Consider the following 23,716-nt stretch of genomic DNA (forward strand, 5'->3'; position numbering starts at 1 on the left):
TGATTTTGTATTTACAACCCAAGCCGAAGATGATTTAGAAAAAAATAGTCAGGATTTTCTTATAAAATAATTTTGTGTTGAATGTTGACCATTTCTATCAGTGAGTTGCATCCGGCTTATAGTATACCCTTTATGGGAAACAGAGAGCACATATGGAAAACAGTGTGACTTTATCCAAATACAAGAGGCTGTGAAACAGTAATGTGTTACATACATTGACAACCTGTGAGTCATAAACTTACTATAGACTTCCATATTGTGTTGATGAAATACAGTTTTCTCATCATCGCTTGTTTAATGAGAACCATCATTATATGGTGATAAGAACAGAGCAGCAACCCGACTGCTGGCTTAGCTCCCTTCTAAAAGAATTATAGATTTGGTTGACATCAAAGAAGTATTGTGGCACATACTGCACATTTCTGGTTTCTCTCATTGACACTTCCTGTGAACTATCTCCATTTGTATCTGTATCAATGCCGCTCCCTCCCTCTCCCATTTCTCTTTGGACAGCTGGAGGAGTTGGAAGCCTTCCTTGAGGGTAAACAAAAGCTGAATTAGGATTAGGATTCTTTTAAAATATAGCTTGAGATCTAAACAGAGGGTTAAGAGGGCAAAGCTGTGCCTGCACTAATTCTGCAGTCTGTCTTCAGGTCTGCAGGACTTGCAGTCATGGTTTTTGTGTGTCTTTTCACATGCAGTACTGCAGACACGGGATGTGTGTAAACAAGGAGTTGGACCTGCAGTCAGTCCATGGGGAGTGGGGTCCCTGGGGGCCCTACAGTGTTTGCTCCAGGTCCTGTGGTGGAGGAACTCGGAGCACTGCCAGAGACTGCAACAAGCCTGAGTAAGAAAGAATCAAACAGTTATGACAATCAAAGCCATGACAATATGGGTCAGACTGTGAACCAGTAGGAGAAGCAGTAAAAAAAACAGCAGTCATGCCTGAATAAGAGTTGTAAACAAGCTAAAGTGAGAAACAAACCTGCATGTCAGATTCGGTTAGCTTCAGCCTGATTTTAAGCAACAGTCACAGAGAGATTTGTTTCCTTAGTGTGAATTTAAATGTAGACAATGTGGGTTTGAAGTCATAGATCACCAGTCACACAAGAGCAAACATGATCCGTTAATTGAAAAGAAGTCATGCGCTCCTGTGACCCGTCTTCTCTTACTCTAGGCCCAGAAACGGCGGGAAGTTCTGTGTGGGTCGCAGGATGAAGTTCCGCTCTTGCAACACTGAGCCATGTCCGCGAGGACGGAAAGATTTCCGCGAAGAGCAGTGCTCTCAGTTTGACGGCAAGCACTTCAACATCAACGGTCTACCTCCCACCGTCCGCTGGGTCCCCAAGTACAGTGGCAGTGAGTACACCAATGTAATCCTAAAGTATGTCATTTAAATGTCTTGTGGTAACATGGGCTGCAACATCAAAGATGTATACTATATTTACATCAAACTAACTATACACTGTCCTTTGAATCCAGTGATACAGTAAGTTTGGTGCATTTAACATAAATGCCGCACACCACACTGTGTGTAGGAGGGATGTGGACATTGAATCTAATGTACATTTAATATATGAGGGGAGAAGATGGATATGGGTGATTGTGTAAGATAGAGTACACATCTGTGTTTGTGTCCTTCATCTGCCATACTTTGAAAAGCGCCGCCTGGGTTATAGTTGACACTAAACAACAGCAACATTAAAGCAACACACAGCCCTCCCATGTGAACCTCCTGGCAGCTTTCCCTCTTACAGCCGATCTCATTCTCTCCCGAGATGGCCTGCCCAGCTACATGAGATTACCATCTGGCAAAGACCACCATGTCTAAGTTACTGCAAGTGATTCATTCATTTAATTGAGCAAGCAAACAAGCCAAGGCCTGGAGCCAGTGTACTGTCAGATAATAAATGATTCTTCCAAACAACTGATACAAAATTGGCAATTCTAGCAAGAATCCTCTGAACGTTGCAAAAAAAAGATTCAAAATATGTTGTTTTGTTTTATTTCATCAGCACATGCAAGTCATCTCTTGGACTTTCGTCTCATTATTGTTCAGGATTTTATTTTATTAATCTCATTAATTTAATGAGCTGTATTCCAACTTTTTCCAGAGTTTGTTTTCTTTCTCCATGCAGTACTGATGAAGGATCGCTGTAAGCTCTTCTGCCGGGTTGCTGGGACTACGGCATACTATCAGCTCAAGGACCGCGTCATCGACGGCACGCCGTGTGGGCCAGATACTTACGACATCTGTGTTCAAGGCCTCTGCAGGGTATGATGAACTAATGCATACACGTACCAACATATGTGCATGCGGCACAAACACGCACGCACGCACGCACGCACGCACGCACGCACGCACGCACGCACACAAGCTTTAACATTTTCATCTTAGCCTTAACTTATTCTCATGCTATCATTATATGCAGTGTCCTATATCTGTGCAAATAAACACTGTCAGCCCACTCATACTTTTACATGATTCACATTTTGTTACTACTGGAAAGGATGTAGCATGACTTTTCAGTGAAGTGTTTGTAGGTCACAATCCAAAACACCTGCATTTTCAAAGTTCATGGTGTCCAGATGAAACACTGCTTACAAGCGTGTAATTCAAAGCATTCAAACTCATCATTTTGAGGACAGTATGTCATATTACATCAAATCACAAATGTTAATCTTCTTTTCATATGTGCCTCTTTAGCAAGCAGGCTGCGACCACGTTCTCAACTCAAAGGCCAGGAATGACAAGTGCGGAGTGTGTGGCGGAGACAACTCGTCGTGTAAAACCCTGGCAGGGACCTTCAACGATGCTCAGTATGGTAAGTCACGCTGCTCGGATTACGTGTACGGTACACAAATAGCTGACTGTTCACAAAAAAAGGTGTTGCTATTAAACATACTGTATGTCAGCAGCTTCTGCAGAGCAACCGTGATATATCTGATACGCAGTAAACATAGAAAAGCTAAGAAAGACTTCAGCTCCATGTGTCTGCAATGTTGACATGCTGTATGCACATATTAGGTGCTGATGTCATGTCTGGTTATGTTTAAACATATTAAGCTTGATTATCAGCAACGGTACGTGCTTCAGCCAAATTTGGAAAAACTGCACAGCACCAATCTTCAGGTCTTTCGATAGCAAGCATAAACCTGACATCACCCCTTTTGAACTGTCCTGCTTAATGCAGTGCTTCAGTGTGGGCCAACTGCTGATTGCATGCAACCCTTTTAAGGTCTGGGCAGCAAAACAGCAGAAACATCAGCATAAAAGCCCTGGGTGTGCCCTCGGCATTAGTTTGGCGCTGAGCTTCAGCATCTCTATCTATCTGCTTTCTTTCTGCACTCTGTTGGCTGTTTGGGGTACATGGTTTGAGGATTGTTTTGAACCAAACCAGGCACTGAGCTCAGCCCTGGAAATTTGGCTTGACCTTTTCGAAAGAGAACACAAGTGGGAGTGCAGCCCAGGCAGGATATCCCTCTGCTCATGGGTCTAGGCCTGTCTTTCTGTCTTCACCCTTTTTGTCCTTTTCTGCTCGATTATTTCTTAGTCTCTGCTTTTGTCTTTTTTGTTCACTTTCTCTTTGTCAATCTTTGCCTTTATCTCGTTCATTCTTTCCAGTCTTCACCAGGCTAGACAAACTACATTTGCAGGTAAATCCAGAGATGTTTTTTTTTGTCTTTTGGGAAAAGTTCAAGTCAAGTCACACCTTCATAAACACAGTTCAAGATTCTGACCATTGAAATGACATAGACATTTTGAAATGACTTTTTAACATTTTCTTATACGTATTAGAGTGCGGATCGGGACGCATTTTTCTGTCCGAGCCCGGCCCGCATCCGACAGAGCAGTAACCGAACCCGACCCGAGCCCGACAGTCATTAAGATATTTATGGCTGAGCCTGAAACAGTTGAAATCTCTTTTTTTCTCATACTAGTTTGTTTGTGTTGAAAGCCCGCTTTCATTAAGCTGTAGGAAATGTCAACAGATGGGCGCATCAGCGCACACGGGGCAACAAGGGCACGTTAACACACTACATAAGCGGTGTTAAATTTTAAATGTTTCAATGCCTTATCGCACTGATGTGACCGAGCCCGACCCGAACCCGAACATCATCTGTCCAAACCCGGCCCGGCTCAGGTCGGGTATCCATCCTCTAATATGTATTAATGGTGTCTTTATAGACCTAAGTCTTTTCAGTGCATATGATTATAATACATTCTGCAGCTATGCAAGGACTGCCTGTTGCTGTCCTGTCCTGTTTTTTCCCCAAGTATTAACTAACATAAAAACTTGACACTTTGATGTTTTTGCTCATTCTCTTTCCATGTCTTAAGATTGTGAAGTTTCAAGTAAGTTACGACTTAAAGCTATACCTGAGACTTACAAGAGGACTTAATAAAGGCTATAATGTACAGTTTCTTCACTTGAAGTTGAAGAAATGTGTGCAGAAATGGAAACAAGGAAAACAAACTTTGAGGTTAATGTCTCCTGTTTCAGAATGGAAAAATAATCCAATCACAGTAAATCACAGTAGCTACAAAACAAGCAGATGTTTGTCATCAACTCAGTCAGTATCGTCTGACAACTTGCATCAGGGTGAGCTTGTCACTCCTTCTAATTTTCCTCTGCAGGCTATTAATACATCATCTTCTTTCTTGCTAGTGGCAGAGGAAAGCATGTTTGAGGTACACCCCAGAGTTCCCGAAGTTCAGTATGGTTGTGTTTTTTTCCCCCTGAGTCGGTGTGTTTACTGTTCATCCCTGGGTCACTCTGTGGTGGCAGAGGATTTAGTGTGTGGTCAGTTGCTAAGCTGGCAGAGCTCAGAGGCCTCTGATGGCTTGTGGATAGCATGTGTTTCATCAGAGGGGGGTCCATGTTGGCAGTTTCTGTAGTTCATATGCCCCCTTTTTTATGAGCTTATCATGTCCCCAGTGTTTAGGGAGGGAATTTGACATGACACACAAAACAGTAACAGTAAATTGTATATAGGTTTTTTTTGTGTTGTGGTGAAAAGGAATATACAGTAGCTTCCTGTACAGTGTGGCCTCAAATGAAAAAAAAAAAGATCAGTCATGGTTGACATTACGTGTGTGTGTGTGTGTGTGTGTGTGTGTGTGTGTGTGTGTGTGTGTGTGTGTTTGTGTGAAAAATCTACATGGCTGATGAGAGAAAAATATGTAAACCAAGTGCTGCCCCCGAGTGGCTCAAGGTGTCAGGCTAACCATCAGATCACACCAACCCACACCTTTCCTCTCATTCCATTTAGTTTCAATTTTATTTTGAAGGCAGCAGTAAGTAGTTGGAAGGCCAGATGGCGTCTGACACGAGAAGAAGAACTGAGTGAATATTAACAGTCTCTAACTGTACCCAACAGCCATTACTACACCCGTGGTAATCTAGGTGAACCTCCAATGATTTACTGGACTTACCAAGAAGTACAAAGGTTTGGTTGCACCAAACAGTTGCTCATTATAAGATGTTTTATGGATGACACTTTCTCCTCTTCAATAATAATCCTCACAATGTTGCAATAATTCAATATGTTCTTACTCAACTGATTAAATAGCCGTTAAAAAGCAACTATGTCTTTGAGTTGGGTCCTTATTTGCTCTTTCCTTTTTCTAACTACAAACTAAAACTTTGTTATTTTGCTTTTTTTCAGTACCTTACTTGTATTTGGAACAGACATACAGTATATTTTTCTGCAAAACCTTTATTTTTTATTCATAAAATAACCTATACTTGTCAAATATTGAATGCTGTCTGAACATAAGTAGTTGTACATGAAACTAGAATTGGCAACATGATGATTTCAATCCAAAACTGGATGATCAAATTAAAGAAGAGTACAAATCAAATCAAGCATTCAATGTCAGCTAACAGTTTCCGATACTTGCTGCTATGAATACTTTTTGTTTGCATTTTTGTTGTCGCCTCTTGGCTTTCACATTCTCTCTCTCCCTCACGCTCACTTGTTTTGTATGTAAGTTTATCATGGGACAACAGGCCCGGTGTAGTAATTACAGGCCAAAGGTAGGTCCAGGGAATAATTACATATCATTTCATGGTCGGGCCTCTGAGACTAAAACAAGGCCTTCTGCAGGTTATTTGAGAGGACCAGACCTTTTTTTTGGTATTTTTCCAAGTGTGACATTTAATTCCCCAGCGGTTGGAACCGGACTTCCCTGACTGGGGTTTGGTGTAGCATAGTGAAACTATTATGAAAATCAAGGTGGGACCACTCACTGCTGTTATTGTAGGCACTTTGTTACCTTTTGAGAATTCTTAAAATTGTGTAACTTTTTGCTTGTTGCTCAGTCTGTCCCTCAATCTTTTCTTCTTCCTCAGGTTACAACACAGTGGTGAGGATTCCAGCTGGAGCCACCAACATTGATATCAAACAGGTCAGCTACTCTGGAAAGCCAGAGGACGACAACTACCTCGGTGAGTGTGCTCTCTCTCTCTCTCTCTCTCTGTGTGTGTGTGTGTGTGTGTGTGTGTGTGTGTGTGTGTGCGTGTGTCAACACTGTATCAAATTTCAGGTTTTCTTGGGACAATCAATCCAAAATGGAAGCAGTCCAACCTAATAAGATGTAAACATTTATTTTGATTGACTCCCTGACGAAGGCTTGTATGCCGAAACGCGTCGGAGTACTTTAAGATTTATGATGACTAAGCCATAAATAAAGGCTTTGTATTTTTCTAAAAGAGAGTGCCTTGGAGTTTCCTTATTGGTTTCTACACCCTTTCAGTTCTCATCTCATAGGTCAATGCCATTATCCCCTAACATGACCATAAACCACCCAGACTTGGTGACCCAGAGGTGTAGAGGCTGGCTTTTAATGAAGGAGGGTAGGAGACATGGGCCAAACTGTTGTCAAACTGTTTTCATAAAGAAAAGGAAACTGTCATTTGTACATTTGAGTGTATATGGAGGAAACGTGGAGGGGCGTTGGTCCATCTGGTCATGGCAAAGAGGGTTTGTTGGGAAAGCAAATGGAGTGTCAGCCCCTGAGAAAGATAAATGAGGCAGCAATAGGTGCTAATTAGAGGCATGTGGAACCCAGGCAGCATGAAAGTGGATATAGGGGTATAGGGTTAGATGGACCCACCAGGCTCAGAGTGTGAGTGTGAGTGTGTGTTTCTGTCTGTCGGTGTGTGTGTGTGCAATTGCACATGAGGAGAAAGACAGACAGAGAGAGAGAAACAGAAAAGGAGTTGTGCCTAGGTTGTGAGGGCAGGCGCCCATTTTCAGATGGTTCAAGTCAGGTTCAAGATGTTTTAAGTGAGATTGTCAGAAAACACATCTGGCAGCGGCTCACTGCCATGCTGTGAGAAGCTTGACTCCCGCTGTTGCTGAGTGCTACAACCACACATTGAGTGAGTGGTGTCTATATTAAACATGTCTTGTATTTGCAACGCCCTGTCAATTTTGTCACTCCAGCTGGTACAGTATGTAGAAATCTTTTTGAGAAGATCAATGCACTCGTGACAAAAAACGGAGACTGTGCCTTTGAAGTCATGGCTCCTTAACTTAAAAGCTCTCTCCCGTACATTTTAATTACCTGTTTACAATGCTATGGTGCAAAAAGTCTCTGCACACTTCGGGTCCAATGCAAGTATTTGATGACAAGGCCAAGTTTTTACCAACTGGACCTTTATCAGGGAAAGCATTACACGTATAAAAATGACATTTGCTACGGCCTCTACAGTCACAGATTTTGGTTTTGGAGCGATGTAATAGACCGTGCTCTTCACCGCTATCATCACGACACCAAATGAGAGAATATGCTGAGTTACAGATACTTTTAGAATGTATGCTAAGCCTAGAGAGATTTGAAGCTGTTCTGGAAGCTCATGGTGGCTTTTAAGACACTTCATGTTGGTTTCCTCCTTTTATTTTCAACCCATCTGTATTAAAACGTACAGGTATTTAGAACAGCTTGTGTACCAGACAACAAACTTAAAGGTCCCAAGGCATGAAAATTTCACTTTATGAGGTTTTTTAACATTAATATGAGTTCCCCTAGCCTGCCTATGGTCCCCCAATGGCTTGAAATGATGATAGGTGTAAACCGAGCCCTGGGTATCCTGCTTTGCCTTTGAGAAAATGAAAGCTCAGATGGGCCGATCTGGAATCTTCCCTTTATAAGGGGAAAGGTTACTTCCCCTTTCTCTGCTTTGCCCGCCCAGAGAATTTGGCCAGCCCATGAGAAAGAGAGAGACATCATGGCTTGCGAACAAGCAAAGCATGGCAGTTGGTCACACCCCCACCCTCCACCTTGCCCCCCCTCTCTCCTCCTCAATAGTATTTAAAGCTACAGACACAGAAATGGCATATACTAAGGAAAGCTCATTGTGGGACTGGCTCTAGTGGTGCTGCCTGCACCAAGGCTGAATTTCAGGAAAGAGACTTTAGATACAGTATTAAGGGACCACTAAGGCCTATATAAAGCATCCAAAAAGCAGCATGTAATAGGACCTTTAATCTTGTAATGTGCCCCCATGTCATGTTAACTCATTTTTGAGTTGACTGTTTAAGCAAAAAGGTGTAACTTTTTTCCTGAAAATAGGCTTCAGAAGAAGCTTCTCCTGGACATCAGCAGGCATAACACAACTGTAAGATGTTTATATATGTTAGTAACACTTTACTTGAAGGTATCTACATAAGAGTGACATGACACTGTCATGAACACATGACACTGTCATGAACACATGACTCTGTCATGACACAGTCATGACACATCTTTACAAAGAAGCGTTATGTTATAAACGTTTATGACTTGTTTATAATGTTTATGACACATCCATGACAGTGTCATGTCACTCTTATGTAGATACCTTCAAGTAAAGTGTAACCCATATGTTTATGGTCACTTTGTGTGTGGCTGTCTGCACATTTTCTAAGGCTTTTTCTAAATGTATTTACATTTCTCCGAAATGTCAATGATGACAACCAGAATCTGTAGATCATTGTTGAAACCCCACATTCATCTATAATGAGCTGGCATCCACCAATGTGTAGACCTAAATGTAAACAAATTTGCGTCGAGAGACTTAATCACTTACATTGTTTCGCCATGCACTCTCAGATTGTAATGAACTGCATGTTTTCTGGAACCAAAGTGTCGAGGGGGTGGTCGGGGTTTATTTTGGGTTTATGTACTAGTTTGCCAAGTGTAAGTGCTTATCCATGTGTTCCTGTGTGTTATTTGTGTGTGTATGTTTATGTACTTGTTTATATTTTCAGTCAGTGGAGGTTGTTTGTTTGCATTACAATGTCAGTCATTAAGAGGAGTCGCGCAGTCTAACTCCAAATAACTGCAATTTAGTGCCACCAGTGTTTCAACATACCTCCCCTACAACAATGGCTTTGCAGAACAATTAGGTTGGCAACTCAAAGACTGTTTACTTAACATTTAGGTTGAAATAAGAAATGCCACATCTCATAAACATTCCCAAAACCTCAATTCTGCGAGGGGCCAAACTCATTTTAGGAAACCAAACATTCCTTCACTTACGCTGAATTCTTTTACAATTTGGAGTTCTGTGTTGTTTATGGTTTGTGTCCGTTTCTTATTCCAGCATTATCTGACAGCCAGTCCAACTCCCTTCTGAATGGGAACTTTGTGGTGGCCATGTTCAAAAGGGAAATCACCTTCAAGGGAACTGTCATTGACTACAGCGGCTCAGACACAAAAGTGGAGCGCATCAACTGCACTGACCGCATCGAGGAGGAGCTCATTCTGCAGGTATTAGGAGGAGGCTTTCTCCTCTTTTTTTTTAATTACTATGTTTCCTTTATCAGTTAAATTCCTACTTTAGTTAAACTGTATATTCCTCTATTTTGCAACCTTTAGTCGTGACTTCTATATCTCTCACTGTTTATGTTTGCTTCCTTCTCGCTTCCTTACCACCTTACTGAGCTAGATCTCTGTTTAAAAGGGTGATATCTCTGTGTATACTTAGACAAAATAAGAAACGCACTGTTAAGTTTTTTGACCTTGCATTTCCCACCATTGTTTCCACAGGTCTTGTGTGTGGGAAACCTCTACAACCCAGATGTCCGTTACTCCTTCAACATACCCATCGAGCAACACAGGGAGCAGTTTGTGTGGGATCCCTCAGGCTCCTGGCTCGAGTGCAACCGCATCTGTCAGGGTAAGACCTCAGCTTGGCTTCCAAATCTCCACACATAGAAAGAAGAATATGATAACTTCTCTTTGGCATCAGTGAATCTTAAAAAGCTTGTTAGCAGTTATGATGACACACATAAGAACATATTGTATGTACTTTTAGGCCCATAGTTATTTCACAAGCTGCAATATTATTCCACGTAAAGAAAGGTTTATTTCTTTAGAGCCTTGTGGTCTAACGGACACGCACATTTCAAAGCTACTCTTGATATAAACAATACAAATTTACCATGAAAACAAATCTGTAAGAAGTGTAAAATGACCTATAATGTGTCTTACATCTCTTATTACATGAAAGTTGAATTACTTGGACAAGGATCTAAGTGTCAGGGCACATTAGGATTAGGATTTCTCTTGCATCACTTACACTCACCTCTTGATTTAGAAATGTACTCTCTCATCCCTTCCTTCCATAAACCCCCCCTCCTGGCAACCCCAGTGTGACCCTGGCTAATCACACCTTCCCCTTCGCCTGGCCCTTAACCCAACTAAGCCCCTCAGATTTCCCTTAGAAGCAAGCTAGTCAGGCTCCCAGTGGGTCAGAGGGCACAATGGTATCCAGTAAATGGATGTATTTGTGGGGTCTAAGAATGACATGGACATCTAAGGCGGTGTGATGAAGGACTGGATGTTGGAAAGCTGGTCAGACTTGTTTAAGGTGAAGAAATGTGATATTTTGGCAAGCAAAGTGTCTGCCAGATGTTATCTGATTTGAACCCTGCTTCTCCCCATCTGTCTACGTGCATGTGTGCAGGTGAGCGAAGGCGCAAAGTGGTGTGTGTGCGTAAGAGTGATCACCTCGAGGTATCGGACCAACGCTGTGAACATTTACCTCGTCCTGTTTCTGTTGCTGAGCCCTGCAACACTGACTGTGAAGTCAGGTGCGCATTAATACACAAAGACACACACATGCACCCTCAAAACAAATTCCTACAGAGCACACAAGGCCAAACTTTTTAATATGCATCCTCTCACACAGGTGGCATGTTGCTGGAAAGAGCGAATGTTCTGCTAAATGTGGCCCAGGCTACCGCAGCCTGGATATTCAATGTATGAAGTACAGCCTGACGAAGAGACAGAGTGGGAGGATGGAGGCCAACGCCTGTGGAGATGCCGCCAAACCTCAGACCAGAGAGCCCTGCCATGGGGATTGTCTGCTTAAGAGCTGGCAGTACAGCGCCTGGTCACAGGTACAGCCAGTGGAAGAATTGAATTATATATGCTGGGCAAAATGACGAACAGGGGCATATTTACCAATTGTTTATATATTATTTATTATGTATATATTCCTAATGTCTAATAATGTACACTACACACTGTATATTATGTGCATTTATTTTTCCATATTGTTTCCATGCATCTATAATGTATTATGTACCTGGACAGTAACAAATCAAAATTATTTTTGAAGAATATTTCTGATCTGTCATTTCATTATTGGAGAAAGTACAACATAGATGAACACATGACTAACTCGGCTGAACATGTTTAATGTATTCTTGTAAAACAGTGCTCTAAGACATGTGGACGTGGGAGCCGGAGCAGAGAGTCTTACTGTATGAACAACCTGGGTAGACGGCTGGTGGACCGGGAGTGCAACGAATACCAGAGCGTGGTCACTGAAACCTGCAGCGACCAGCCGTGTCCGAAGTGGACTGTTAGCGAGTGGAGTGAGGTGGGAACCTCTCAAGCACACGCATACACACAACCACACTTACAGAAGCAGTAAGAAGGTTAGGATATATCTTTACAAGGAGACTGCAAAACATCAATCTACAAACGTTGACGCACTTAGAGTAAGAAAAACTAGCCTTCAGTACTGCTTAGCACTAATATAGTTTAAGTCAGGGGTGTGTAATATGATACAGGGGGTGGACCAGAGCACCATAAAATATAATGCAGTTATTAGGTTACTTGCCACATCCAGTGCAGCCCAACATAACAGCCCTGCAATAAATCCTTCTTTATGAAACTTGTTTTTTTCGGGATTTATTGACACTGTCAGACTATACTATACTATTAATGTATCTCCATAATCATTTTAGAGGTTTAGTTTAGGTTTTAGGTGTAGTTTAAATTGCTGTTGCATAGTATTACGGTGTTTCTGATATGTTGTTTTCCCTCACTGGCATAGACAATTAGATTGGAAATGGTGGTATGCTATCAACTATTTTATAACAGGGGAATATCTGATTTTGAATGTCCACATGCACACACTCACGCATACTTTATATTAAATACTTTTTCTCAACCTTTTCCACCATCATCACACAACCTACCACACCCTACCACACACACCTTCCCCACCCAGTGCCTGGTAACTTGTGGGAAGGGGATGAGGCACAGACAAGTGTCCTGCAACGTGGGAGCTGGGGAGGAAAAGCTGAGCGAGCACTTCTGCGACCCGTCCAGCAAACCGCCTGCTGTGGGGAGCTGTGAGCTGCCCGAGTGTGCATCCTGGCAGGTCGGCGTATGGGGAGCGGTGAGTCGTGCAGACACACACGCACGCACGCACGCACGCACGCACGCACGCACGCACGCACGCACACACACACACACACACACACACACACACACACACACACACAGATGAGACATAGACACACCAGGGCGAGGTGACTTGATGGAGTGTTTGACTGAGGAAATGGGTTTCATGTGTGGCTTGCTGTCTATGAGTTTGACTTATATCTATTACATGTGTGTGTGTGTGTGTGTGTGTGTGTGTGTGTGTGTGTGTGTGTGTGTCGTCACAGAGAGAGAATGTGGTGTGTAGCAGGGATGGTGTGTGTGTGTGTGTGTGTGTGTGTGTGTGTGTGTGTGTGTGTGTGTGTGTGTGTGTGTGTGTGTGTGTGTAACCTGATATACCTGCGAGTTACGGAGGAGTGTGCTCTGACTCCAGCTGCCATTTCCTCCATGGTGCTTTCACTTTGCCCTCATATCCTGTCAGACTAAACCTGACCCACAGTGCACACATATACACACACACACACACACACACACACCTTCCTATGCATTCAAATCTCTGTATAGGGTTAAGCACAAATTGAATGAAAAATGTATGAATGGGTGTCTTTGGCCATTCATAGTCTAGTTTATACATACGTATAGTTTATATATACATATATACATGGATCTAATGGCCTCCCACATGCGTTTGTATGAAGTCAGATTGTGGTATTTACAGAGCTGGAATATATTGGTTCGTTAATGCCTGTGTAATTATAATTTGCTGCTCAAATAAACCTATCCTGTGGTACTTCCTCTGCTCTCGTGTTGTACACGAATGTGGTCGGATTGCCTCGTGTGCGAGTTAAGAATTGTGTGTGTGTGTGTGTGTGTGTGTGTGTGTGTGTGTGTGTGTGTGTGTGTGTGTGTGTGTGTGTGTGTGTGTGTGTGTATGCATGCATGCATGCATGCATGTCAGAGTCTTACCCAGGCTCTGCTGAGCTGAATCTCGAATGAGGCCCCGTCTAAAATATCAACCTTGACATACTTAGATAGAGTTTTAGATAACTTGCGGTTGACTAAGCTTCTCTCTTTTTGTATTCATGTGTATGTATGTATGTGTGTGATTTTGTCTTTCAGTGTGCAGTGACCTGTGGCCATGGTTACCAGATGAGAGCTGTTAGGTGTGTGTCGGGGAACTACGGTGACACAGTAGACGATAGAGAGTGCAATGCTGCAGCGAGGCCTAGAGACAGTCAGGTAAAAAAGTGTTAATAACTGCTCGTATACTCTCCAAACTGCTCAAATAACCAAACGTTCAGTATTCAAGGTTCACCCTTATTTGTACCGTAGCCTATGATTTGCTCTTGGGGTAAAGAAATACAATGCAAGTTATAAAATAAAAACACCATTAAATGGTTTATACAGGATTGAATGCAGATGTTATATTCATCATCTGAGGTCAGGACGTAAACAAGATACAAGGCTCATTATAATTGGTTATAAGGAAATTTTGCTTGGTTAAAGTTTTTTTTTGTGTCCAATAAGTTTACAATAAGCAGGGCCCTCTTGGACAGTTATAAGAATATGCCTCCCCTAATATAGGTTCAAGGTTAATTTATTATCATTGTACAACACAGGGTTGCACAAAGAAATGCAGTTGTAGTCCCATTATGCTACACAAGAAGAAGAAAGAAGAACAAAAGAAAAACAGTAGTGCATTCCTTGGATGTTCTGGGCAGATAATATGTCCGGCTAGCCTGGATGCCAGCCGAATTTAGCCCCGCCCACAAAATTCGAGGTGGGGAAGTTCGGTCTGGAGTCGCTCCGTTCTGACTAGAATCTGAGTATGACCACGTCAGGATAATGTCCGGTATCTTAACATAAAAAATTTGACTCTGCTGCTGATGAGAGCCGTAGGACTGAACATTCATCTTACCTCTGCTTACTATCTTGCCTACACATCTCGTAACTAATCATGGAACGTAATTATGTAGCAAGCTGATATTGAAAAAAAAAATATTACACTTAAACAAACACTTATTTTAAATCACTTATAACTTTGGGTAATGGAACTAAACAATAAACGTAAAGGTTTTCATTTTTTTTCTTCTTTTTTACAGCTGGGGCCATCCTCAACCTGGATCTTTGCATCCAAGGGAGTGTGTTTAGAAATATTTTTGTTTCAATGCAGTGATGTATGACTCACAATAATTAATAATTTTACTGTATTTGCACGTTGTTGTTTTTTGTAGGACTGTGAGATGCCGGCGTGTCCCTGGGCTTCTCCTGTACAAAGCACACCTCGTCCTGACAACTCCGCTCAGCTCCTGACTCAGTGGAGATATGGCTCCTGGACTGCTGTAAGGAAACAAATTGGGTTTATTGGGTCCATCGGAGCATATTACCGTCTGTGGGTTTACCTTATACAGTCCAAAGAATATACACAAGTGATGTGGTTTTTGTTGAATTGTAAACAAATTCTTGTACTGTTTCGTTCATCTTCCCGTGTGTGTGTGTGTGTGTGTGTGTGTGTGTGTGTGTGTGTGTGTGTGTGTGTGTGCGTGCGTGCGTGCGTGCGTGCGTGCGTGCGTGCGTGCGTGCGTGCGTGCGTGTTTCTGTTTCTGTGTGTTTCTGTTTCTATGTGTTTCTGTTTCTATGTGTGTTTGATTGAACAAAACCACACTCCAGTAATGATTGATCTTCTGCATGTGTGTTTGCAAATATTAGGTTGACATATTCAACTTTATTGTATATCCCAACATTCTTCCATTTTACAGGACCATGATCCTCTTTGGCATTGTCTCTTTTACCCCCCACTGCATCTACAATCTACACACACACTTACATGCACACACATATACGGACACACACACAAGCTCCACTGTCTAGGCTGAGAGGCCCCTCTGTCTCTCTGATACTTTGCATTGTTACTCGTCACAAATGAAAACCAGATTTCATCTAAACACAAGTCTACGGTTTCTAAGATTGAACCCCGTCTGTCAATCTGAAAGTCAGTGTGAGCTCACATGTCAAAGAGGCCAGCGCCACTGTGGTCTTACAGACACAAACACATACTGTAATACACACACCACACGCACACGTACACATGCATACATTCCCCCCAAGCAGCGGAACTGCCATCCTCTTTAGAGAGTCATTGATATGAGAGAGATATTAACATGCCTGTTTGAGCTGGAACCATTTGATTGCATTAGGTATTCATCCCCTCAGTAATGTTTACTACTGACACTAAATTTCCCTTGAGATGGCAGGCGTACAGCTATAGAGTGTAAGCAGGTGAAAGTTGATCAGGGAGTCATTTCAGGACACCAGCAACGGTAAAGAAAAGCATTTATCAGTCTGAGAAATGTAAGTCTACGACATGTCTGTTACAACATGAAAACATGATGTCAGGAAGTACTACTGAGCTGCAAGAAATCCTCCTCTACAAACAAGCAAAACATTGCATAATCTAGAGGAACTTGCTAGCATCAAACAAAGAACCCTAAACCAAGTCTATTTGTCAGATCAAGACCATTTGCCTTGAAACACGTTTAATAATCCAATGCACATTGTGCTTGACAAGATTATTTCTAAATAAAAAAAAGAAAGAAAGATTCAATCATAGAAAAACAAAAAAACAAAAACTTTCTTATTGTTTTGCATTGTGGTGGGAAGACTTCTCAACTCACAGGAGATGATAGAACATATTCTTACTGCACAGAAACATGAATCAAAGATTTTGTATCCTTTTATAAGAAAGAAGGAGCCATTTGGTAACTTGACATTTTACATAATTGCAGCTTACCAATGTCACTTTATACTATACAATATCTAGGTAATTATATGTCTACTACAGGTACTATAGACCCACAGATACATGATATATATTGTATACAGTATATAGTATGCTCTCATTACCATTGTGGGCTGCCAATTGGCAAACATTTTTGTTGTGCATTGTCTAAACAGTTGCACTCTACCTAATTATGTTGTGTCAGGATAAGTAAAATGCAGCTAATGGCATAATTTTTAAAATCACACAATACAAAAATAAAATGTAATTCCACATGAGACAAATATTTATCTCAGCTTTTGCTTGTATCTGCATGTACTTCAGTGCTCGGTGTCCTGTGGCAAGGGGAAGCGGGCGCGTTATGTCAGCTGCAGAGATGCCCAGGGAGGGGTCGCTGACGAGTCACACTGCACCCTCCTGCCCCGGCCCCCCGAGTCCTCCGCCTGCTTCAGCCCCTGTGGCCAATGGCGTGCCGGGGAGTGGTCTCCTGTGAGTAAAACATCCAACACTGTGTCCAATCAATACAGCTGTTTTCCACTTCAGAGACTTTCAGTAATTACTCAGTTTATTCTTCCCCCAATGTTAAAATCACTGTGAAACAAAATGGGCATTTGGTACAGCTAAGATCTTGGACAGTTAAGTATCGACTTGTGAATGTCAGCATGGCAAGAGCCAAAACTCTGGATGATGTCACTAAAAGACCAGTGGTGGAATTGTTTAGCTGGCAGTTAATGAGCCAGGGATGAGCTACAGATACTTTTCATGATCTTTTAATCAAGAGTTTATGTGAAATTAAGCCGTTTTAAATATATAAGCCCAAATTAAGAGTTGACAAAGTCTTAAGTTCATTAAATTCATGTCATATTCAGTATATCTCTACTTATGTTGTATTCATGATGAAGCAATTCATGGGCAGGCAATCTCCACTAACATCACGTAGCATCACATCAGTTTAGTACACAGTTCTCATAGCACTGCTGACCATAAAGTTGAGTCCATACTTTAAACAAAACTTCTACCTTCCACTTCTACCAAAGTGAATTGTCAAAATTAGAGGAAAATAATTATTATTTTCCAAGATTGTTGAAATTATTATTTGTTTATGAAATTGACAGTCCTCTTCCCTCACCTCAGTTAACACCTTGGTACTCTCTTCCCTGTCCCAGTGTTCAGTAACTTGTGGCGTTGGAAGAACCACCAGGCAGGTGGTCTGCTCTAACTACCACCAGCCAGTGGACCAGTCTTTCTGCGACCCGGATGAGAAGCCTGCGACAGAACAGGAGTGTACCGCTGCACCCTGCTCTTCTATCTACCACCGTCAGCGTATCAATGATCAGCCCTACGAACATCCCCAGGACCCAGGACGCCATCCTGGGCACAGCAGCTGGAATGTGCCCTCAGCAGACAACCAGTGGAGGACCGGACCCTGGGGCGCAGTATGTTCAGCATGTGATCTTTGGGGAAATAGGGCTATGCAGAAGTATTTTGTCTTGTGGTAGAATAAGTTTAGAAATTCCAGTCAGAAGTTGCATAATTTACTTGTCGTGTTCAGGAAACCAATGAAGATCTTCTCATGGAGCCTTATAAATATTCTTTATTGGCACACAAAATTTTACTTTCGTAAGTTTTTTTTTATGTAAAGCCAGCATTATACATAATATGTCATGAAGGCCTGTAAGTGTCTGTCTGTAAACACATTCTTGTGAACACATTCACTTGGAGGTAGCAGATGTTTCCTTTTCCCAGGGCAGAGGGCCATACATGGTAAAGGACTTTACAAACAGCACCAAGGGACAGATTGAAATGCATACTAGAGACTGCAGAGTGTGTGTATATATATATATATATATATATATATATATATATATATATGAGAAATGTATATGTATGTATGGGTGTGTGTATAGGCTGAAATTGATTGGCCACAAACAAACTCAAATGGTTCTGGGTAGGTTCCTAATTATCTTAATGTCCTTGGCCTTGGTCGTAAAAAGCAGGCACAATATTTTTTTGTCAAGTTCATTAATTATTTGCACTTAACTGTGTATGGTATTTTCAGATCTGCAAGGAATCTGCTTGTGCCAAAATAGATGTATTGGTGCAGTTGGGGTTGTGTCTCCTGTGTGTAGTTTTGTTTTGATGGTGCTATTTTGGCCGTGTATTTTGCCCCTTGTGTACCCAGCTCAATCTTATTGCAAACACAAGAGCAAAGAGCTATTTTTGGTTTTACACGGTGGAGGTGCAAAATAGTAGCCTCGTGAGACCGTCCTGATCTTGCGAGCTCCAGTTTTCCACTCGCAGATCAGTTTGGCATCTTGAGATAGAGAAAATTTGGAGCCGTTCGCCAAACGACCGACCAATCAGCGTTGGTTTTGAGGCGAGTTTAGGTGTGACGCAACGAGAAGCGTTCAGTCTAAACAACATGGCAACTTCCACGGATGAGATGAGCGTAGCTATCGCACAAGTTTTATCCAAATTAGAAAGTATTCCTTCAATGAAAGAAGAGCAAAAAACGGCACTGGAGACTTTTCTCGGAGGAAAAGATGTTTTTGCTCTTCAGCAAGAGTTTGATCTGATTGGTTGATTTGGCCCGTCTATCACCAGCATAGGTGGTGATAGACAGATGGTTTATCCAATCAGCTAACCAGTATTTTTGCCCCTTCCCAAAAGTTCTCCAACAGAAAGTTCCCAGATGGATATGTCGAGCAAATGCAAAGCAATCCATCTGGCGGAGTCAGGTTAGCAAAATAGACCTTAAAAGCAATAGGTAGCATGCGTTCTAATTCTTTTTTTAAATATTAATGTCACCCAAAACCACTTGTAGGATGCAGGAGGGCCTTTTTAGTTGATTAAATCTTCGTAGCCATATAAGTATATGGTATGTGCTCTTTCGCCCCGAGTTTGTGCTTTCACTTGTGCTTATGCACCGTTTCATGAAAACAGAGCCCAGTGTGTAGTTTTTAAAGAGAAAATCTGCTCTTTGCTAGATGATAATTGACAACATTTGTCACGTAATGTTTCTGTTTTTCATTTAATTCCCCTAATAAGCACAATTCTGTTAATAGATGGCTGTTACTCCATCAAAAATACCTGGTTATTATACTGTGAAACTCTATTTTATTGATCAATGTTATGTTTGTTAGAAGGATAAAATGTTTTGTGGGGTTTTATCTTGTTTTTCTGAAAGCCATGAAGCGAACATTGTTCTATTTTGTGAATTCGTCCTCCCCAGCAGAGGCATTCATCTGAGTACACTGTTCAGTCTCACATAATGAACTTGACTGGAAGCGTGCTGCTGTTCAGGCTCACTCTGAGCTGTCCTCCCTCATATATAGAGAGCATTGAATGTGCTCACCCCCATTGACAGTGGGGATGTGTCATTTTAATTGGATGCAGAGCATACCTACTGCTCTGTTCAAGGCTGTGTTGTTCAGTGTTTGAGATTGTCTTTGAGATGTTTTCCATCTTTGGAAGATAATTTTGAACAGTGCAGCTGGACTTGGTTTTGGCCAGACTCAGGTCAATTCAGCATAACAGGTTGTGTATTGTGTTTGTGTGTTTTGTATATGTGCGTCTGCATATTTCTGGTTTGTAAACACTGAAATCACAATATTTTATTCAGTGAAATCCTTGACCACGCTATATTATGTTAGATGGTAGATCAGTTTTCACAAATGTATCTACTAGTGCTTTCTGAAGCTTCCAACCATATCACATGGCCTTCTTCAGCAAATAGAACATGTGACATCATGTCATAATCATATATCAGTGATAGATTGTTTTCAGATTTTTTCAAAACTTTTCCTGAAAACTTTAAGGACATCACATCCACGTTGGCCGAAAACCTGAGCATGGAGAACTGTAGGATAAAGTCAAAAGCTCCAGAAAAAAATTAGAAAGAGAAGGTTGAGTTTAGAATATTTAACATAGCTAAGAAAAAATAATATACACATGGCAAAACTAAAATATATGTCCATTCCACCTATACCAATCATCTAACTAAGAAATTGTGTTTAATTACTCATACTAGGCCTTTCATGCAAAGTATCTGTTGCACCTTTTGTGCTCTGCAGTGTTCCAGTACCTGTGCCGGCGGCTTCCAGAGGCGAGTGGTGGTCTGTCAGGATGCTGATGGACGCAGCAACAGCTACTGCGATGAGAGGGTCAAACCTGCCGAGTCCAAGAGCTGCGACTCTGGGCCCTGTCCTCTGTGGAACTACGGTGTCTGGGGAGAGGTGAGGTTATATTTAGAGTCTGAAATGCTTTTTTTTTGTCATTCTCTTCCACTTTTTTTTCCCCACACACGTTTTGTGTTTCATCCCTATCGTCTGTTATTTCTTCTCTGTCTGTATGTCTGTCTCTCTCTTATCACTCGTTATACAAAAACCAGGCATTTGTCCAATCTCAGTCTGAAACAGATTGTATCTGTTAGTTAGGTTAGTTAGGTTACTGGTGTTCTAAAGTCAGTGCTGAAACTGTTCAGAAATGTCCCACTAAATTATAACTGAATACATCATTTTTTGTTTGCCACCCTCAGTGTACCCAGACCTGCGGTGGAGGAAGGAGGACTCGCCTGGTGGTTTGTCAGAGGCCTAACGGCCAGAGGCTAAACGACTACAACTGCGACATCCTGGACAAGCCACCTGACATGGAGCAATGCAACCTGCAGCCCTGCCCAGGCTCTGCCACCTGGCACCGCCGACCATGGAAGCCGGTACGATAGTACTTACTCATTTTCCTCCAACACTTATCTTCCTCACTGAGGGCACGTCACTGTGAGTAGACATGTATATGTGTTTAGCCTAAAACTGTGGGAGATCCTGAAGTGAACGCTGGGTATCTAGCGCCACTGTTGGCTAGCCATCTCCAGCCCACCCAGATGGGCCCTGCAGTGGCATGGTGCCACAATGCTGCTCCACTTAGGGATTCAGTAAAAACACATGGATCCCATTTTGAGTCAAGACTCAAGATTAAGACCTATAAATCAGGACAGTGTTGTACAACAATGCCATATATGTGTAGAGGGATAACTCTAGAAAATATTTATTTCATATGAGGCGTGAAGTAAATGTTCTTTGTTGTTATTGCTGTCTTCACCCTGTATCCGAAGTACACAAGTGTATATTTGTGTATAAGAGTTAATATTATGACCTTTTATTGAACAGCAACACATGACTGACGGTGTATTTTATATGTGTATCTTTGTACAGTATGATTTAATTTTTCAAGTAGCTGGTTTTCGTTAATGAATATTGTATTTAATAGTTTTGCTGGTGCTCTTGGTCAAACCTGCCGTATCTCTCTATGAGTAAATACACTTTGTACAGAGGAAAATATTTTCAAACATGTTTCATTTTTATTTTTGATAATGTGTTTTTTTTACTAAAGTTGAAATGCAAAACGGCTTTATCTTTGTCAGAATAAACCATTTTAAATCATCTACGTTGTCACGAAAGCAAACAAAATTATAAACAAAAGATACAAATACATCTTAAAAACAATATCTCAAAACTTAAAAGTACTGTACGTGCCTTAAAAGGCAGAATGATTGAAAAATAAGCCTTATACTGTGGGAAGCATTATTCTTAAGATATTAATTGTTATTTTAAGTTTTAATAAAGTATATTGTACAATATATGATGTAGTCTATATCACATAGGAAAGCAGGCATAAATGCTTATAAATTACACTGTAATTACCATTTATACATCTTTCTTCACCTGGTTCTTACTTTATGTACAATCAAGCCATTGGGCACACTCAATTGTTTTGTCAAAATGAATCATGTTGTCAAAAATGGTTGGCACTTTGGATTTAATCCTAACGTCATATCTGTGAAAGGAAGTAAGTCTGAGGTTTAATCCAGTTGTTCTGCAAACAGCCACATGAGCAAAAATGGCAACTTTAAAATCCAATTTATGGTCATATTGATATTCTTTATGATAAGGTGCTATTCAATTTAACATTATATAATGGTGCATTGTCGGTATCAGGGAGATAGAGTTTTCATATTTCCAGGCTTAGAATGAATTTATTTATTCTGTTAATGGTAGGCAGCATCAATGCAGTTTATTGAACATAAAACTGTCAGTAATTCGGGTTATCATTGGACCGTTCTTTTTCAACTTTCATCGTTGTCCATAAAACAAACTAAAGCACACAGATACCTCCTTATAAAGTTTGTGTCATTTGTTGCTGTGTCTCTTTATTCCTTTGGCTAGTTTTTGTATTTCTGAAGGATTATCTTTTTTTTAAATGAAACTTATTTATTTGTTTACAATAGATTAATTGTTGCAGCTTTAATGTTTTGTTCCAGATTAGATTGATGTAACACTTTACTTGAATTATTTGTCATTATAAACAGCACCACTACTGGTTGGGGCCTTTAACAGTATACAAGGAGAGTACCTGCTTGCCACTTTTGCCAGTGTCTGCAGTAATATGACCTGATCAGTGATATCAACATGCTATTCCAAGGGCAACTATATAGGCTTATGGGTAACAATCCTGAATGAGTGGCTTTGGTCCTGTTGTATTGAGTCACATACATTTTCAGATTCTAAGGCCGGCTTTGTTTCCAATCTGTACTTAAAAAATGCTACTATGATAGGCTAGCATGTGGAAATTATAAATGCTTGTTGGGAAGTGCAGATTTGATCTTAATAATATGGTCAAAGGAAGCTGCTCTTATCGCTTTGAGTTGCCTTAAAGAGCACCTTAAACCCTTCAACTTGCTGCAGGAATGTAAAGGTACAATCCAGGGTGTGCCAGTACAGCATGACATCGCTGATAGGCGTGGTTACAGGTGGAATTAGGCAGCGAAATACTGCTAGCAAGTATCTAGTTACACTTTAAGGTAATTTAGAGTTTGACAGCCATATGACGTCTTATGACGTTTCCCAGCAAATGTACAGCTTTCGCTCAATGCAGGAGCCACAGTATGTTTTGACCACATTGCAGTGGTTGTGCAGCTTTGCAGATTCAGGCTCCTGCAAACAATTTGTGACCAGTTTTAAAATGTGACATGTAAGCACCCTGAATTATATTTTGTTTAAGGCAACATGAAATTATCTTGACACATATTTTAGGTGAAGTGTTGCAGTTGGCTCTGTATTTATGTCGGTGTCCTCTCAGCGAGGATTTGTGCAGTCTCCTTCTTTGTTCCTTTGCTTCTCCCGCTCTGTGTGTGTGTGTGTGTGTGTGTGTGTGTGTGTGTGTGTGTGTGTGTGTGTGTGTGTGCGCGTGTGCGCGTGTGCACGTGCAAGTGA

At 41.3% G+C, this 23,716-nt stretch overlaps 1 protein-coding gene across 1 annotated transcript in view; it reads left to right on the forward strand.

Annotated features, from left to right (window-relative positions):
- LOC114560872 (A disintegrin and metalloproteinase with thrombospondin motifs 20) overlaps positions 1-23,716 on the forward strand; it is an 83,978-nt gene that overhangs the window by 37,572 nt on the left and 22,690 nt on the right. Inside the window, exons 12-28 of the mRNA XM_028586531.1 lie at positions 702-847; positions 1,178-1,359; positions 2,139-2,275; positions 2,708-2,825; positions 6,357-6,452; positions 9,594-9,760; positions 10,040-10,169; positions 10,959-11,085; positions 11,184-11,394; positions 11,715-11,879; positions 12,516-12,686; positions 13,790-13,909; positions 14,905-15,012; positions 16,773-16,937; positions 17,615-17,884; positions 20,522-20,683; positions 20,986-21,162. Of these exons, the coding sequence (XP_028442332.1) occupies positions 702-847; positions 1,178-1,359; positions 2,139-2,275; positions 2,708-2,825; positions 6,357-6,452; positions 9,594-9,760; positions 10,040-10,169; positions 10,959-11,085; positions 11,184-11,394; positions 11,715-11,879; positions 12,516-12,686; positions 13,790-13,909; positions 14,905-15,012; positions 16,773-16,937; positions 17,615-17,884; positions 20,522-20,683; positions 20,986-21,162 (2,652 nt within the window). The remainder of the gene's footprint in view (positions 1-701; positions 848-1,177; positions 1,360-2,138; positions 2,276-2,707; positions 2,826-6,356; positions 6,453-9,593; positions 9,761-10,039; positions 10,170-10,958; positions 11,086-11,183; positions 11,395-11,714; positions 11,880-12,515; positions 12,687-13,789; positions 13,910-14,904; positions 15,013-16,772; positions 16,938-17,614; positions 17,885-20,521; positions 20,684-20,985; positions 21,163-23,716) is intronic.

Source organism: Perca flavescens, chromosome 8, assembly GCF_004354835.1.
Source record: "Perca flavescens isolate YP-PL-M2 chromosome 8, PFLA_1.0, whole genome shotgun sequence".
NCBI classification, from domain to species: Eukaryota; Metazoa; Chordata; class Actinopteri; order Perciformes; family Percidae; genus Perca; species Perca flavescens.